Source organism: Gadus macrocephalus, chromosome 21, assembly GCF_031168955.1.
Source record: "Gadus macrocephalus chromosome 21, ASM3116895v1".
Classification (NCBI taxonomy): domain Eukaryota; kingdom Metazoa; phylum Chordata; class Actinopteri; order Gadiformes; family Gadidae; genus Gadus; species Gadus macrocephalus.
The window spans coordinates 2,737,911-2,756,201 of record NC_082402.1 but is presented as its reverse complement, the minus strand read 5'-3'; the positions used below and the strand labels follow the sequence as shown (position 1 = coordinate 2,756,201).

Sequence of the window (18,291 nt, the reverse complement as noted above, 5' to 3'; positions counted from 1 at the left end):
GTTGACAACGTTGCAAGCTTGTTTGATGTGAAATGCAATGCCAAGCTCAATGAAGAGCACATGCTCGTGACTCAAATTAAATTGGGTGTGTTTTTAAGACCATATCCAAGTCAAAGAGGATCTTAGCACAAGACTAAATGCAAAGTAATGATCACAAGGTCAATTTCCATTTCAAGGTTTCTTTGAACAGAGGTACGTCATCTTTATCTGGCTTCTGCTTGGAGCCACTTTAACATTTAAATAGGACTGCACCTAGCTCATGTGACCGGCCTGCCCTACCTGTCTTCCCATCCCGTGGCTGAACCCACAGGGCTCTCTGGGAAGTACAGAGCGGGAAAGAGAGTACAGGAAAGTGTCTAATCCATCGGGCACTGCAGGGATACAAGTTGCTCATTCATAATATATCTCTGTCTATATTGTTGTTCAAAACAGCATTCCCCTTTTAATTCTCCAAACACACTCTTCATCAAGAACATCTTTTTGCAAAGATGTTGGTAACATGATAGTGAAGTTCACCTCTGCACACACAAGAGAAACCTCAGCTGAACACTCCGAGTGGGCAGGAAGTTACAGAACGCACCAGCCAGAGCCCGGTCTTCATAAGAGGGAGGTAAGGCCACCCTCACCCTGAACCTACCGCTGCAGGTGAAGTCCCACCATGAACACAAGACGGCTTCTCAACCTCCGGGTTGGTTAGGTTAGGGTTCGGGTCCGGGTTAGGGTTAACCTTGCTCCCCGTGTGGCAACAGGTGTGTTTCTACACCTTTGCGTTTCCAGTGGTAAACAAAGAAGACAATATTGTGTCAGTACATTGGTCTAGGCTGGGCGTGGACGGGGTCCTGACGAGCCTGTGGTTACTCAGTGTTCAGAGAGCAGAGGGGGGCGTGGCAATCAAAGGAAGTCCCAGGTTTACTTCCCCGTGCAGATAGGGTGCGCCTTTGAGCCCAACAGGGAAGTCCTGTCTTCGCAGCTCAGTGGGACAACAGATCATACAGAAGGGTTTCATTAACAGTGGACAGGACTCATTTAGTATTTTTAACGGTCAGACGTACTGCCCATCGCCCGCCAGTGCTGGCCCGACCAAGGCGGTCAAACAAATGCGTCATTGACAAGAGAAACTAGACATTTAGTTAGCATAACTTGAATTAACATGAATAGACAATTCAAAAGGAATACATAACATTATAACCTACACAAGTTAACACAGTGTTGCCATTGTAATGTTGGGGACAACGGATACTGGCAGGTCCACCCAGTTCCCTAAGGGGTTCATGTTGTTGGTACAGTCCACCCTGTCCGACCCCTCAGGGGGTGATGTTGGTACAGTCCACCCAGTTCCCTAAGGGTTGATGTTGTGGGTACAGTCCACACAGTCCTGGACACTCAGGGGTTCATGTTGTTGGTACAGTCCATCCTGTCCTTACCCCTAAGTTGGTGATGTTGTTGGTACAGTCCACACAGTCCCGAACACTCAGGGGTTCATGTTGTTGGTACAGTCCATCCTGTCCTGACCCCTCAGGAGTTGATGTTGGTACAGTCCACCCTTTCCTGACCCCTCAGGGGTTGTTGTTGTTGGTACAGCCCCAATAAAGACATCAAGTCCTCAATCACGGAATCTGGTATCGATAAGCTATCTTAACGTAACATCAGGTGTGACTTAGGGTTAGGGCATTCTGTCATTAAGCAGTGAAACAAAACCACAAGCTGTATTCTTTGGTATTAGTTGGATAGTTATCTAATTGTTAAGTGAGTAGCTTGTTATATGCTGTGTCAGTGGCTGTTGGTGATATGTTAATGTTAATATGTAGGCTATGCAACAGAAAACACCTTCGAAAAACCAGCTATTCTGAGGGTTTTACGTCCAATAGAAAGAGAGGGGGGGGGCTGATTTTCTGGTCCCACAACATCCCGGTCACATGAGACAGGAACTGTAACCTTTCACCCCAGCCCTCGGACAGTCCCACTCGACGCAGGCTTTTCCGGTAGGATATCTCCCATGATGCAGGGCTTTCCCGCCCCGCCGCAACCCTCGCTGCCCCGCCGCAACCCTCGCTGCCCCACCGCAACCCTCGCTGCCCCACCGCAACCCTCGCTGCCCCACCGCAACCCTCGCTGTCCTACCCTCCCACGCGGACCTGCACCCAGTTCCAGATCATCAGAGGAGGAGGTGACCACCGGTGAGTCACTAGAGAAATGGCGTCGGATGATCTCAAATGGCGAGGTTGTGGTTCGTAAGCGGAGCTTTGCATGTCATTTGACAACAAAAAGAAAAAAAGCCAAGCCTTCAGGTGGAGGCCAGCGGCCCGTCCCTCTGTTGTCTCTGTCAACGCGCTGCATTTGAATTGCAAATGGGACGCGAGCCTGAGTTCACCAAACAGCCCTGAAACAACACACTCCCCTTAGACACACTCATCCTGGTGCACACACACACACACACAAAACAGCCAACAGGCCTGCAACAACACACTCCCCTTACCGGACTCATCCTGGTGCACACACACACACACACACACACACACACACACACACACACACACACACGCCTGCAACAACACACACCCCTTAGAGACACACGCACACACACACACTTGCATGAACACTTACACACGTCACAATTTCACATGACAAGCAAACCGACACCCACGCACGCATGTACGGACACACTCGTACGCTAGCCCACAGATGTACATACGCATCTATCACCACACACACACACACACACTATGCTAGACCGAAGACACACAAACACAGCTCAACCATCATTCGACAGTTAAGTCAGGGGCAGTAAACCGGGGCTTCGCTTCATCCGACCTTTGACCCTATAACCCTGGGCACACATTTCCTCTTCAGTGGCAATCAAACGCTTCCTTTAGTTCAATGATTTGCAATCAACTGATTTCTGTGGCTCACCTTTGAACGGAAGGGTTTCCAAAATGTTTAGGGAAAAATAATATTGGATATTAACAGGACATATGAACTACTAGGTTTCAGTGTGTGATGTCTTAAGAAACTAATTGAATCATAAACTATATTTATATGGACACCCGTAAGTTAATGATTATCTCATATATTTTGTTGGGATAAGAAGAGCGCTGATAATGATTAACCGGCCTCCCGGCCAGCCGGTGGTAAATGACATTCATTAAACAAATCCTTGTTTCATCTGATATATATATGTCGTCAAATAACGTGCCCTTATGAAACAGACGATGGGCATTCAGCAGAGCGTGAAGACCCTGCTCACTCTCGTTGGGAATCTTGGCCTTAATCTGCCGTTCACCAGCGGTGCGTTGATTCTCCCGTCTGATAATTAATCACTGCTTTGCCTTTTTGCATAATCCAGACTGCAACGAACTGATACAGTGAGTGCGCAGTCAGGAGCAGGCGACGCGTCCGACACAGAACCGCCAAGGCCCCAGCCGCAAACATCGCCATGGAAACACACACACACACACACACACACACGGCCATGTGTTGAGATGAAAGTGATCGACTATCTTACATCTGCGTAGGGTTAGTAGTCTTAGGTAAGTAAGGTTAGTAGGGTTAGGGTTAGTAGGGGTAGGGTTAGTGTTAGTAGGGTTAGTATTAATAGGGGTAGTGTTAGTAAGGTTAGTAGGGGTATGGTTAGGGTTAAGGAGTTTAGGTGTGAAGGGTGTAACAGAGTCCACATGAAGGAGTGACGACAACATCACATCTTCAACATCAGCCGGATGAAGCCAATTGGGATAAGTTCCCCGAAACGAATCTACTAATTACTACTAACTAATATAATATACTGCTGATCATCAATCAATCAATCCGAATGAGATGATCGGTGTTAAGTTTGATTTCTTCTAAATGTATACAGATTAAATCGGCACCAAAAGATCTTCCGTTAAAGCACTGGACATTATTGGAGCGCATCACTGGATGAACTCTCCATTGTTCGCTCCTCTCTGAAGCGCCGCCCCCTTATCCCTGTGGCACCTATGATTGGCTGCACGCCCCGTCCGTCTCCCTACTGGGCGTTGGACCCCGCATCTTATTAGGGACCAGCGAGATTTCTCCATTTTCCAGCTCGTCTGCGGCAACACAGTAACAAACTGGGATTTTTATTACTTCTCTGCACTTGGCGGTATTCTCTGCGAATTGTTAACAATTCATCGCCGCCATTTGGACTGCTTCGCTTTTCTTCTTGCATTTTACTTTTCCTGAGGGGAATATCGGCAGAGCTCCACCGAGAAGATCCGCTCAGTCTTTGTTCCTCCGTGGATCGCTCAGCTCTTTGTTGAGGACAGCATGGGAGCGGCTCTCTCCAGGGCGGCGGCGAAGGCAGAGAAGCCGGGAGACGCAGCAGTGTCTCCGGCCAAAGCCAACGGACAGGTCGGTACCATTTCGTGTTCATTAATTGATGTCCCATAATTGTTAATTAATGTTTGATTTACCACCACGTGCAGGTTAATCAATGCTACTGTAGTCCATTTGGGCTTTTGGCTCAAACGCACAGCCGTGCGTAATTTTGGATCGATGGGATGGTTAGAATTTCTTCAATATGAGAGATGGGTTAGATGCTCTATAAAACATCCAACCGGTTTATTGTCAAGTATCAACAGTTGACCGCTTTAATTCAAACCATTGACTAAAGTACAGAAAGCTCGGCTCGACGGCACACATTAGGATGGCGATCGGGGGGATGTGTTGTGCGGTCCTGTCGGGTCGAGTCCAGATCTCTAGTCCTTTGTTAGACGGTAGTTTTTTAGTTCAAAAAATGAGCAGAGATTCCAATACTGCACTACTGACATAAGTGTTGAGATCACACATGACCACGAAGCATTTGATCAGTGGTTTGGCTTAGAATCCGTCGCTTTATCGACATGAAAAGTTTGATTGAGTAGACAATGGGTGCACCACGCCTTGCGAGGGAGGCTGTGGAGATGCAGCCTCCATCACGTAGAGCTGAGGTCGTCCTGCACTTGGTTCCAAGCAACATGGGTCAAAGGATAACATTACTCTGAAGTGCTTGGTGGTTTTGGGAGTAAAATGCTAATGGATTCCTACCAAGCGTCTGTGTTTTAACGGGCAGATGCCCGCGTTGGCGCTCCGTCGTGGGGAGCAACCGGGCGGGCATGGACCCCTTGCGATGGAGTCGAGGCACTGCGTTAACATCTCTCGGGTCGGGAGCCTGTGTTTTTTCTTCAATCAGCCGTGTTGAGACAAGCGAGTTTGCAAGGCTCTCCAAACGCTCGCATAGCGATAGCGAAAAGAGACGATTGAGAATAAACGGGTTGGAAGTTAAACGCTGGAAACAACCGAACAGCCGGTTCCTCGCGGTGTGGCGGAGGCAGCAGCGTGGTGTCTACCGCCCCCTGCGGTATGAACCAGGTATTAACCCTGTTTCTGTCTGCAGGAAAACGGCCATGTGAAGGCGAACGGGGACTCCTCCCCAGCAGAGGAGCTGCAGGCCAACGGTAAAGCGGCGGTCGAGGAGGTCCAGAAGGAGGAGGAGGAGGTGACGGCCGAGGTGGCGGCCGCGGCCGAGGCGGCGCCGGCCGCTAACGGCGACGCGGCGGAGGGCGAGGCGGAGGTGAAGGCCGACGAGGCGGCCGCCACGCCCTCCTCCAGCACCGAGACCCCCAAGAAGAAGAAGAAGAGGTTCTCCTTCAAGAAGTCCTTCAAGCTGAGCGGCTTCTCCTTGAGGAAGACCAAGAAGGAGACAGGCGAGGAGGAGGCGGGCGAGGAGGAGGCCAAGAAGGAGGCCGCGGACGGGGGCGAGGAGGCCGCGGACGGAGGCGAGGAGGCCAAGCCCGCCGAGGGGGAGGCCGCCGCCTCCGCCGTGGACGGAGGAGAGAAGGTGGAGGAGGAGGAGGAGAAGGCCGCCGGCCCCGCTGAGGCTAAACCCGAAGAGGCTGCGGAGAAGCCGGCGGAGGAGACCAAAGTGGAGGAGGCGGCCCAGAAGGTGGAGGCTGCCCCTGCAGAGGTGGAGGCCCAGAAGGTGGAGGCCCAGACGGAGGCGGTGGCATCGGAGGCGGTGGCGGCGGCGGCGGAGGAGTAAACTCCGGCTACCGGACGACAAACCACAACGACGATGGAAGAAGGGAGACGAAGAAGAGATAATCAAAGAACATTCCCCTGTTGGGGTGACGGGCGACGCCATCTTGGCTGAGGAGGACTTGTCGACCACCAGGGATACTTTAAAGCTTTTCTTTCCTTTTCTTTATGGCCCATTCCACCCATTTCTTTATGGCCCATTCCACCCCCCCCCCCCTACACAAAGCCCCCGTGCTCCTGGGGCGGCTTCAGAAACATACAACAGAAAGTCACACTCTGCCATATTTGTTTTGCGTCAGTATTACTTTCTGATTTCCCTCCTTTTATACAGAAATGTAAAACCTATCAACGTGTATGGAGCGGGCGGGGTAGACGGGTGGGGGTAGATGATGATGATGGGGGGGGGGGGGGGGCAGGCCAGGCTATTACCTAGAGAATAGTCTTAGAGGGCCGCCCAACAACACTAAGACCTTTCAACAACCACTAGACTAGATCCTATCCACCTCAACCAGCGCCACCGTAGCGTTACCTTCAGATCCTAGAAATACTAAATATGTAAAGGCTGATTTATGACCTTAGGGAGAGAAAAAGTATGTAAGTATGTATAGGCAGGGTGATTTTAACTGTGATTATATGAGTCTTGAATACACACAGGTTTTGTACCGATCAGATTCATCTGGGGAATAAAAAACGCGAACCAAGCTGTGAGGGGCGTTACTGTTTATATACTGTGGTAATGTTTTAAATACAGCGACCGCTTTTTCAGTCTTTGACAAAATTTATCAGATGCCATGTTTGTAGCATCTCGTCATTTTTCCTTTTGTAAATACAGGAGAAGCTTTGACCAATTTGACGTAGAGATGGAATGTAACTTTGCTTACAAAAAATTGCTATTGAACTCCTCGCTTAAAGGTGTTCTAATTTTCTGTGAGCACACTGAAAGCAAACAATAAATGTGAATAAAATTTGAAAAAAATGTTTTTTGCCTTTATTCCTGGGTGGGAGAAATTAATTGAATCATAAATGATTGGGTACATTTGTCAGATATGAGATGAATATATTTGAGAAATATATGAGAAAAGGAGTGTAGTGCTTTTTAAATGCGAATAAAACATGTTTTAAATACTTTTCTTTAACTTGTTGCTTCTACAGGAGCATATACCTTCGTTCAAAATCCCTTGGCTCGCGGTATGCGTTTGGACGGTAACAACATGGCTTTTTGGCAAACCCTCCATGCAGAATATGAATGGGATTTTCAAATGTCTGACCACACAGAAACTCTTTAAAAGAGACGTTTTCGTTTCACCTAGTGGATGCGTCAAGTCTAAAACACAGACCCACTGCTCAGTTATCACTTCAATGGAGGACCAACAAGGACCTCTTACAACCCACTGCTCACCTCAGATGGTGTGCTCACCTCCTGAACGGCTGATGACCTCATGCTCTGACGGTTGACGTCATTAAGAACAGAAACCACCTGCAAAAGACATTTCGACCAGGGGCCAGAAGGGGTCAGCAAAACTCTATATTATAAATATTATCTCGCGCTAGCTAGAGTGTAAATGTCGTCGTTATACTTAAAACACTAGACAGTTTAGTATACATATTAAAATGTGCTATAATGTTGGTGTAGTTCTTCTGAAGACACTAGACAGTAGTATAAATATTTACATGCTATGTTTAATGTAGTCGTAAGAATGGAATTAACCAGAAAAAAACCTTGAACTTGAAAAGTCTGCAACCTGAGAGACTTTCGGCACAGGAGCAAGAAAGGTTTGAAATTCTTCGGAAAACGTAGACGTCTCCATTTTTCTTACTTTGGATAGATGAAACCCTCCAACAGGTCGGTAATGACCGTGCTTAAAGGCCTGGGTCCACACGATGTCCCTCTACCCCCATGCCTTACCGACCCCAGTCCGTGAAGCAGGCCTACCTATGAGGTGAGCTTCAGTGTTGGTCCTGGTGGGGGGGTGATAAGGGAGCCCGGATGGGTCCGTGTGTTGGCTTCTCTCCTTCAGACTACTGATAAGGACTGTATGTCTGGGCTCTCAGCTGGTCCACTGAAGCAGCGAATTGTCGACTCTCTGGCTCCCCCCGGGGGCGGACGCTTACACAAGAATAACGTACACGATATTATCAAATCTTTTATTATTAAATGCTAAATATCAACGTTATCATCAAATTACAGGGCTGTTGCACATTTCATCTACGTGATCATTTTTACTCTAAAAAACCCCATATATTTATTTTCCAGAAAAGGAAGAGAAATATTTTAAGGAGACATATAATACCAACATTATACCGAGAGTGTGATTAGCCGTTTTGAAAACCTGCCTCTTCTGACATCACAAGTGGGCGTGGCCAGCACACTAGATGGACTCACCCACTTGTGATGTCAGAAGAGGCAGGTTTTCAAAACGCCTTGTATCAGCTAATCCCACTCACACCTGGTGGTATAATACGTCACCTTTGACCCTGAGTATTGGGACATATTAGGGAGTGTGGGAGCAAACAATTTACTTCAATAATAAATATCATGCTTCAGATCTGCTGTAGTGGGCGGAGCTCCGACAGCAGTGGGCGTAAGGAGGGACTTTCAAAATAAAAGTCTCCAAAAATCAGGCAGTGCTGGCCGGCTCAGTCTTCACACTGGAGAGAGAACGAACACACACACAAAATATTATGTCTATACAGAAGATTATAATCAGTTATTCATGAATCCATGTCTGAGTCACTGAATAAGTTCAGACGTCCACTAGTGTAAATGTAGTAGATGGGATGTTGTCGTCTGGTTGTGACAGGGTTAATGTGGTTGTGACAGGGTTAATGTGGTTGTGACAGGGTTAATGTGGTTGTGACAGGGTTAATGTGGTTGTGACAGGGTTAATGTGGTTGTGACAGGGTTAATGTGGCGGTGACAGGGTTAATGTGGCGGTGACAGGGTTAATGTGGCGGTGACAGGGTTAATGTGGCGGTGACAGGGTTAATGTGGCGGTGACAGGGTTAATGTGGCGGTGACAGGGTTAATGTGGCGGTGACAGGGTTAATGTGGCGGTGACAGGGTTACTGTGGTTGTGACAGGGTTAATGTGGCGGTGACAGGGTTAATGTGGCGGTGACAGGGTTAATGTGGCGGTGACAGGGTTAATGTGGTTGTGACAGGGTTACTGTGGTTGTGACAGGGTTACTGTGGTTGTGACAGGGTTAATGTGGCGGTGACAGGGTTACTGTGGTTGTGACAGGGTTAATGTGGCGGTGACAGGGTTACTGTGGCGGTGACAGGGTTAATGTGGCGGTGACAGGGTTAATGTGGCGGTGACAGGGTTAATGTGGCGGTGACAGGGTTAATGTGGCGGTGACAGGGTTAATGTGGCGGTGACAGGGTTAATGTGGTTGTGACAGGGTTAATGTGGTTGTGACAGGGTTACTGTGGTTGTGACAGGGTTAATGTGGCGGTGACAGGCTGCAGGTGTTCACCTCTTGGTGTCCATCTTCTCATCAGTAGCTTCTTTCGTTTGGTCCTCTTCCATGACGTCTGGAGGGAAGAAAAGGTGCGCGGTTGTTAAGTTTACAGACATTTTATTTGCAAAAAGAAAAAGAGGACGGTCACTGAGAGGCGCTCGTCTGGGTTAGGGTCAGACCTCCACTCGGAGACCCAGCTGGGGTCACCGCACACATCTAGTATCACCATGACCACCACCCCTCTGCCCCAAGCCCCGCCCATCCCTCTAGGGAGGCCCCCGATTGGGCCTCGGACTGACCGGGTTTCTTGTCCTCCAGCTCCTCCTCCACTCGGGGTCGCTTGGCTCCCTTCTTGTGATTGGCTGCGTTCCTCCTAGCTCCTCCCTCTCCCTCGTCCTCAGAGTCGGAGAACTCCTCGTCACACACGATCCTTTTGTCTGAGGCGCGGACTACAACACACACACACACACACACACACACACACAGCATCAGAATGCAGCTGGAGAAGACCCTACAGCTGGCCCTCAGAGACTCAGGAGGGCCCTCGGAGACAGTGAGGGCCCTCGGAGAGGACGCGAGGCTCACTGGAGACGCGCGTGTCGGGGTCATCTGCGTCCTCGTCCACGATGTCGTCGGGGATGGCGTCCTCTGGCACCGCCTGCATCTGGACGCCCGGCGCGTGCGGCAGCATCCGCAGGTTCTCGAACAACCGCTGCCTGCAGGAGCCAATGACAACGGCCAGATCAAAACCGCTGCCTGCAGGAGCCAATCACAACGCCCAGATCAAAACCGCTGCCTGCAGGAGCCAATCACAACGGCCAGATCAAAACCGCTGCCTGCAGGAGCCAATGACAACGGCCAGATCAAAACCGCTGCCTGCAGGAGCCAATCACAACGGCCAGATCAAAACCGCTGCCTGCAGGAGCCAATCACAATGGCCAGATCAAAACCGCTGCCTGCAGGAGCCAATCACAACGGCCAGATCACATCCGCTGCCTGCAGGAGACAATAGCTTTGTTCGAAATCGTTCCCTATTCACTCACTAGTCCCTATATAGTGTTCATGATATAGTGCACTATATAAGGAACGAACAAACGTATTTTGCGTCAGTAAATGCGCAGAGTATTTGTGTGACGCAGACAGATGCGCCCACATCATGTAAACAACAGGGACTCACGAGGAAAGCTGGAGGTTGTATTGATGTTGAATGTTGCATTTCCTTGATCAAGTTTTTTTTAAATTAAGTTTGAATGTTATTATTGCTAAAAAGCCTTTATGTCGTTACCGTTCAAAATAGAACGAAAGCCGGAGACTCCATCATTAAATGTATTGGTGGTTATTCAGCTTCTTCTTCTCCTCCGGAAAAACACGACCGCATTGCATTGTGGTATACGGGAGTAACATGTAGGGAACATCGTATGTTCACTCAAATTTGGGCTATTTTAAGTCCACTATATAGTGCATGAAATTAACCACTGAGAATTCGAACACCACTACAAAATGGCGAGCACCCTATATAGTGCACTATATCCGTGATAGGGAACGATTTCTAACAAAGCTAGAGACAACTCCTGAGCTACACCCAAGATGTTCAACCAATCAAATGCTGATGCTATCGTACCCCTAATGGGTCCCATGCTACGGTCCTAAACACTGTGACCCTAACAGAACGCGCTGGACCATCAGAGGAACCGGAGCCTCACTTGATCTTGTCCGTGTACTCGGTCGTGTTCTGGTTGGTCATGTTGGACGGGCTGATGTGCAGCTTGAAGTCCGGTCCGAAGTACTCAAAGTAGTCGTTGTACGGGAGTTCTGGAGAAAGAGAGAACCTCGTTAGTTCAGGAGACACAGAACCTCGTTAGCTCAGGGGAAACAGAACCTCGTTAGCTCAGGGGACAGACAGAACCTCGTTAGCTCAGGGGACAGACAGAACCTGGTTAGCTCAGGAGACACAGAACCTCGTTAGTTCAGGAGTCACAGAACCTCGTTAGTTCAGGAGCCACAGAACCTCGTTAGCTCAGGAGACACAGAACCTCGTTAGCTCAGGAGACACAGAACCTTATTAGTTCAGGGGAACCCGAACCTCGTTAGTTCGGGAGACACAGAACCTCGTTAGCAGAGCCGTGACAGACTCTCAAAACACTGATCTGAAGCAGAACTCGGGCCAATCAAAACGATCAACACATCAGATTATAAGGCGGGCTTCCATCTATTATGGGATGTTGATGGACCCACCGTCGGGGATCTCGGTATCCAGGGCGACGGCCGTCTCGTAGGTCCAGCAGCGGGCCACGTTCCTGATGGTGTAGCCCCCGCCGCCCAGCATCAGCATGGGCAGGTTGAACGACTTCATGTACTCCACACAGCGGGCGTGGCCTGGGGGGGGGGGGGGGGGGGTTCAGCGCACAGGGGGAGTCAGACACACACATGGGGGGGGGGGTAGAGCGGCCCCCTAGAGGGGCCCGGGGCCCTCAGAGCCATCAGGGGCCCCCCCAGAGCTGCCCGGGGCCCCCAGCGGTCCAGGTCAGTGCTTACCACGGATGGACAGGTTGAAGCAGCCCAGACGGTCTCCAGAGAGCGAGTCGGCCCCACACTGCAGCACCACCGCACTGGGCTGGTACATCTCCATCACCTTGGCCATCACCTACACCCAACACCCCACCCACATGTTAACATCACCTACACCCAACACCCCACCCACATGTTAACATCACCCCACCCACATGTTAACATCAACTACACCCAACACCCCACCCACATGTTAATAACACCTACATGTTAATATCACTTACACCCAAAACCCCACCCACATGTTAGCATCACCTACACCCAACACCCCACCCACCCACACGTTAACATCACCTACACCCAACCCCCCACCCACATGTTAGCATCACCTACACCCAACACCCCACCCACACGTTAACATCACCTACACCCAACACCCCACCCACATGTTATCACCTACACCCAACCCACAACCACATGTTAACCCCCCCCCCCCCACACACACACACACACTTGGACTAGTACTACACCCACCCCCCCACTAGGACTAGTACTAGTCCCCCCCAGGAGGTCCTACTCACGGGTTTGAAGATCTGCTCGTAGGACAGGTCATCGATGCCGTCCCTCAGGGGGAAGTTGACAGCGTAGTACTTCCCCTTCCCTGCTCCAATGTCCTGAGAGAGGAGGCGGGACCCCGGGAGGCCAATCAGGGTCAGGTACGTTCGACAAGTCAAGGCCTTCGTACCAACGATGACCCCCCCCCCCCCACCCCCCCCGCCCCTCAGCCAGCGCCTACGCAACACTTTTATACACAGGGCTTTTATTGTGAAGAGCCGTAGCAGGGACCCACCCGCAGGTCGCCGGTGCCGGGGAAGTACTCCCCGTACTTGTGGAAGGAGACGGTCATGACGCGGTCGGTGGTGTAGAAGGCCTCCTCCACGCCGTCGCCGTGGTGGATGTCGATGTCGATGTACAGCACCCTCTGGTGGTACCTGAGGGCAGCACAGGAACACTGAGTTTATGCAATTGAAAAAAAAAAAAAACGTATGCTACAAAACAAGCAACTTTATTTTATTTTAATGGATGTTATGTCTAACAATAAATGAGGGAGGAAAGCAGGACAAAAATAATTTGCCATACGGCCGCCGACCCCTGCTAAGGAAAAGATCAGGAAGCCTGCTCTGTAGTTCTAGAGCTCCTCTTTATTACTCTAGATACAGGGTTAGAGGTCCTGGTCCACCCTGTGGACCTCTAGTCCTGGACCTCCAGTCCTGGGGGACCTCTAGTCCTGGTCCACCCTGTGGGACCTCTAGTCCTGGTCCACCCTGGGGGACCTCTAGTCCTGGGGGACCTCTAGTCCTGGTCCACCCTGGGGGACCTCCAGTCCTGGTCCACCCTGGGGGACCTCCAGTCCTGGTCCACCCTGGGGGACCTCCAGTCCTGGTCCTCTAGTCCTGGTCCACCCTGGGGGAACTCCAGTCCTGGTCCTCTAGTCCTGGTCCACCCTGGGACCTCCAGTCCTGGGGGACCTCCAGTCCTGGTCCACCCTGGGACCTCCAGTCCTGGGGGAGGCAGCGGGACTCACTTGAGCAGCTCCAGGATGGCCAGCACGATGTCGTTGACGTAGCAGAACCCCGAGGCCTCCGACTTCTTGGCGTGGTGGAGGCCGCCCGCCCAGTTGATGGCGATGTCCGTCTGCTGTCGGTTCAGCTTCACCGCCCCCGCTGGAGAGAACACAACCCCTCCCGCTGTCATACACTGCCCCCCAGGGATACACTCCCCCCCCCCCCCCCAGGGATACACTGCCCCCTGGGATACACGTCCACTTGGGATACACTTCCCGTCGTAAAGCGGGACACTATTTAAGGAACGAGCCAGGAAGGGGAGAGGGCATTCACTGATCATGCAGCGTGACTCTCGGCATGTCGTGGATCGATCAGATAATGGTCACACACACACACACACACACACACACGGACCGGCCGAGGCCAGGTTAGCTGTGGTCATGGCTTAATGCAGGGGTTCAACAGCCTGCCCTCTAGTGGTCAGAAATGAGATGATATGGGTTTTACAAAGAAAACGTCCCCATCGCTGAGAAAACACCAAGCTGTCCTCAGTGTACTGAGGACATTGAGCGAGGCAGATGAGAGCTCTGCTTCATGGATACTACCCAGTAGATGGGTCCAGAAGGGGCTTTAGAGACACCAGGCTTATTTTTTGTACTTGATGGAAGTATGTTTTCCTGCCCTAAGAGAGTTCAGTACTTTGTTAACGCATAATAATAATTAAAAAGAATAATAATCATTTTTTGATACATTGGTAATCAAGGCGGGGCCCTATTGTTGTTAAAGGTCCCCTGGCATGCCACCAGGTGTGGTGTGATTAGCCGGTACGTGCCGTTTTGGAAATCTGCCCCTTATGACATCACAGGTGGGCGTGTCCACCTAATCACACCACACCTGGTGGCAAGCCATGGGCCCTTTAAGGCAGCCGCCCCAACCATACAGTGCTGAGGGAAACACTGGATGAATAACAACGGCACGCTGTGATTCACTCACCAGCGGATCCTCCCGAGGACAGCTGGCAGAACTCGTACAGACCGTCGAACACGGGGCAGTCCTCGCCCACGTTGACTGGAGGGACACAGGAAGGCAGAACACTACTGTAATATACCGTACACTACTGTAGCCTGTACAATATACTGTATACTGTAGGCTGTAATACAATATACTGTATACTGTACTGTAGGCTGTAGTACAATATACTGTACTGTAGACTGTAGTACAATATACTGTAGACTGTAGTACAATATACTGTAGGCTGTAATACAATATACTGTATACTGTACGGTAGGCTGTAGTACAATATACTACTGTAGACTGTAGTACAATATACTGTATACTGTACTGTAGGCTGTAATACAATCTACTGTAAACTGTAGGCTGTAATACAATATACTGTACTGTAGGCTGTAGTACAATATACTGTACTGTAGAACAATCTACTGTATACTGTACTGTAGGCTGTAATACAATATACTGTAATACAATATACTGTATACTGCAGGCTGTAATACAATATACTGTATACTGTACTGTAGGCTGTAGTACAATATACTGTACTGTAGACTGTAGTACAATATACTGTAGACTGTAGTACAATATACTGTAGGCTGTAATACAATATACTGTATACTGTACGGTAGGCTGTAGTACAATATACTACTGTAGACTGTAGTACAATATACTGTATACTGTACTGTAGGCTGTAATACAATCTACTGTAAACTGTAGGCTGTAATACAATATACTGTACTGTAGGCTGTAGTACAATATACTGTACTGTAGAACAATCTACTGTATACTGTACTGTAGGCTGTAATACAATATACTGTAATACAATATACTGTATACTGCAGGCTGTAATACAATATACTGTACTGTAGCATAATATACTGTATACTGTAGTACAATATATTGTGTACTGTACTGTAGTATAATATACTGTACTGTAGACAGTAGTACAATATACTGTAGTATAATATATACTGTACTGTAGTACAATATACTGTATACTGCACTGTAGTATAATATAGTGTACACTGTACTGTACTGTAGACAACGACTGATGTATACCACCCCAGGTAGCCCTCACACAGAGTGTGTGCTGCTCAGTAACGCATCTCTCTGATTGGCTGCTGAAGGCAGTGGAACCTTCTGACACTCCCTCAGTGTTGAACTCGCTCAGCAATGCTCATGTTGTTAGCGATTCGTTAGCGCACCACACACGCACGTGTGGGTTTCTTGGGATGATGCTAGTCAGCTAGCAGTTGTCTTTTGCAAATTATATATGAATTATAGTGAGTTGTTTTTTGTGACAGATACGATAGCTAGCATGAATTAGCTTACAGCGCTGCATCTGCTTGCTGTACTCAGACATGTTGTCCGGTCGGATGGACTTGAGGAACTTGATGTAGTCGTCGCTGTGGTACTTGGTCATCTCCTCCAGCGTGGCTTTGTGCGGTCGCTGGATCACAAAACATACTTATTAGATTCATTATTCTATTGACTCATCAATCAAACACATTCTATCTAGAGTGGCTTAAGAATGATCAAGCGCTATGCCTGCAGGGAGACAGGTCATTGAGGAGCAGGCAGGGGTAAGACAGTACAGAGACAGGTCATTAAGGAGCAGGTAGGGGTTAGACAGTACAGAGACAGGTCATTAAGGAGCAGGTAGGGGTTAGACAGTACAGAGACAGGTCATTAAGGAGCAGGTAGGGGTTAGACAGTACAGAGACAGGTCATTAAGGAGCAGGTAGGGTTAGACAGTACAGAGACAGGTCATTACGGAGCAGGTAGGGGTTAGACAGTACAGAGACAGGTCATTAAGGAGCAGGTAGGGGTGAGACAGTACAGAGACAGGTCATTAAGGAGCAGGTAGGGGTTAGACAGTACAGAGACAGGTCATTGAGGAGCAGCTAGAGGTTAGACATTAAGACAGGTCATTAAGGAGCAGGTAGGGGTGAGACAGTACAGAGACAGGTCATTAAGGAGCAGGTAGGGGTGAGACAGTACAGAGACAGGTCATTCAGGAGCAGGTAGGGGTCAGATGGCTAGCACACAGGGATGCCTATAGGTAGACTGGGGGTCTACCTATCAACTGGGGGTCGAACCCATAACGTCTCTGGGGCTAATCCCCCTAGTCAGAATCCGCGTCACATGGAATGATCCATGGTATCAGTGCAGAAAGGTATCGAACAGAGGGACTCACGTAGATCTCCATCTTCCTGTAGAGGCCGTAGTTCAGCAGCAGGTTGTGGGTCATGCGGATGCGGTGCGGTTTCATGGGGTGTCCCTGCCCGTAGTAGTAGTTCCCCATGTCGCCTTCAAACAGCAGCCGGACAAAACCACACTTTCACAAACCCCTCGAACATGATGGCTCCCTGCCCACTGTCCAGGCTTCAAACCCTGCTTATAGCTCACGGACTAACAACATTAATATCTGTTAGGGTTACCGATCATATCTGTGTGGTGGACATTTGATACAGCAAACATCGCTCTAACCATAAAATTGTAATTAATGAGTGTAATAATAAGGAAAACCCTTATATACTGTTGATATCAACGGTCGTTGTCATCACACCATCCCTTCTTTAATGATAGTAGTCAAGGTTTAAATCAGATTAAAGATGTTGAAGGGGAGTGTAAATGTCAACACATGTGTTACATGTTATGAAGGAGAGTAAACACCGTTGGCCGACTTAGCTTGTAAGCTAAGTGCTATTAGCCTTCCCCAATCAGCCCCACTAGCACGACGGCTGACCAGCATGACCCTGATCCTGAACACGCAGGATACTGCTCAGGTCCCGACACAGAAAAATCTCCTACCGTCGTAGTAGTAGCACACCTTCTTCTTGGTCCCACCCGCGGTACTGAACGCCATGTTTATCTCAGCTTCTTCCCGAACTGACGCTCAAACTGAGCGGCGGGGATAGATGACGACGAAGCGGGGGAGTGGGAGGGGCATACGGTGACATAGAGCGTGGCGGCACCGCCCCCTGCATAAAGCCGTTCGTGTTTAAAAAGCTTGTGTTTCTGTTTCATAGCCCAACTTTATGCCTTCTATGCTTAAAACCTATTGCTAACAGTCCATAGTTTAAAAACAAATCAGTTTTATACAGTCTATGGCTCAAATCTATTTTGAAAGGTTCAAATCTATTCTGAACAGAATGTGGTACAAATGTTGACCTATTGTAGGCTATTGCCGCCTGAATTTGACATCACCTGAATAACCTGAATATTATGCTAATCTTTTCATTAGGATAAAGATAAATACAACTAATTACATTGTATATAGCGAAACTACCCTTTAAACACCATTACTATATAAACCACAATAAATGTGACACAAGCAATATCAAACTTGTATATTTCCTGATAATATAAAGCGAATGTCAGCATCAGCTCCTATAACATTACATTACACATTAGTTTTAGACTATAGATTCTAGACACACGTTATAACTTTAGATTTAGATACACCTTACCTTTACAATCTAGATTCTAGATACACGCACTTACCCTTCTCTAGATACATGTTCACTTCCCGCTCTAGGTACTAAAAATACCTTAACTTTGCACTCGAGATTCTGGATGATAACTTCACACATATATAGGTTCTAGGTACAACTTCACTTTACACCCACTCTAGATTCTAGATACACTTATACTCTACATTCTAGATACACTTTAACTTTACACTCTACATTCTAGACACTTTAACTTTACAC

The 18,291-nt window shown here is 48.8% G+C and overlaps 2 protein-coding genes across 2 annotated transcripts; one reads left to right on the top strand and one right to left on the bottom strand.

The window, feature by feature from the left end:
- Positions 1–4,013: 4,013 nt before the first annotated feature.
- LOC132449662 (myristoylated alanine-rich C-kinase substrate-like) lies at positions 4,014–7,006 on the top strand. Its single transcript, XM_060041421.1, has 2 exons — positions 4,014–4,365; positions 5,390–7,006. The coding sequence occupies exons 1-2, from the start codon at positions 4,282–4,284 to the stop codon at positions 6,032–6,034; spliced, it is 729 nt and encodes a 242-aa protein (XP_059897404.1). The 5' UTR covers positions 4,014–4,281; the 3' UTR covers positions 6,035–7,006.
- A 1,155-nt stretch (positions 7,007–8,161) lies between these two features.
- Positions 8,162–17,543, bottom strand: LOC132449663 (histone deacetylase 2). Its single transcript, XM_060041422.1, has 14 exons — positions 17,390–17,543; positions 16,773–16,885; positions 15,908–16,025; positions 14,558–14,632; positions 13,585–13,723; positions 12,850–12,991; positions 12,581–12,673; positions 12,027–12,135; positions 11,727–11,867; positions 11,195–11,303; positions 10,077–10,207; positions 9,791–9,940; positions 9,507–9,564; positions 8,162–8,679 (listed from the first exon to the last, which is right to left on the bottom strand). Exons 1-14 carry the CDS (start codon positions 17,442–17,444, stop codon positions 8,649–8,651), a joined length of 1,464 nt encoding a protein of 487 aa, XP_059897405.1. The 5' UTR covers positions 17,445–17,543; the 3' UTR covers positions 8,162–8,648.
- Positions 17,544–18,291: the final 748 nt, after the last annotated feature.

What these genes read in the sequence shown, in the direction of transcription:
- LOC132449662 (XM_060041421.1), top strand. Translation starts at nt 4,282, where the DNA reads ATGGGAGCGGCTCTCTCCAGGGCGGCGGCGAAGGCAGAGAAGCCGGGA. An exon ending in CGGCCAAAGCCAACGGACAG is followed by an intron (nt 4,366 to 5,389) that starts GTCGGTACCATT and finishes TTCTGTCTGCAG; the next exon opens with GAAAACGGCCATGTGAAGGC.
- LOC132449663 (XM_060041422.1), bottom strand. Translation starts at nt 17,444, where the DNA reads ATGGCGTTCAGTACCGCGGGTGGGACCAAGAAGAAGGTGTGCTACTAC. An exon ending in GCCATCCTGGAGCTGCTCAA is followed by an intron (nt 12,992 to 13,584) that starts GTGAGTCCCGCT and finishes TGCTGCCCTCAG; the next exon opens with GTACCACCAGAGGGTGCTGT. An exon ending in GAGAAGATGGACACCAAGAG is followed by an intron (nt 8,680 to 9,506) that starts GTGAACACCTGC and finishes TTCTCTCTCCAG; the next exon opens with TGTGAAGACTGAGCCGGCCA.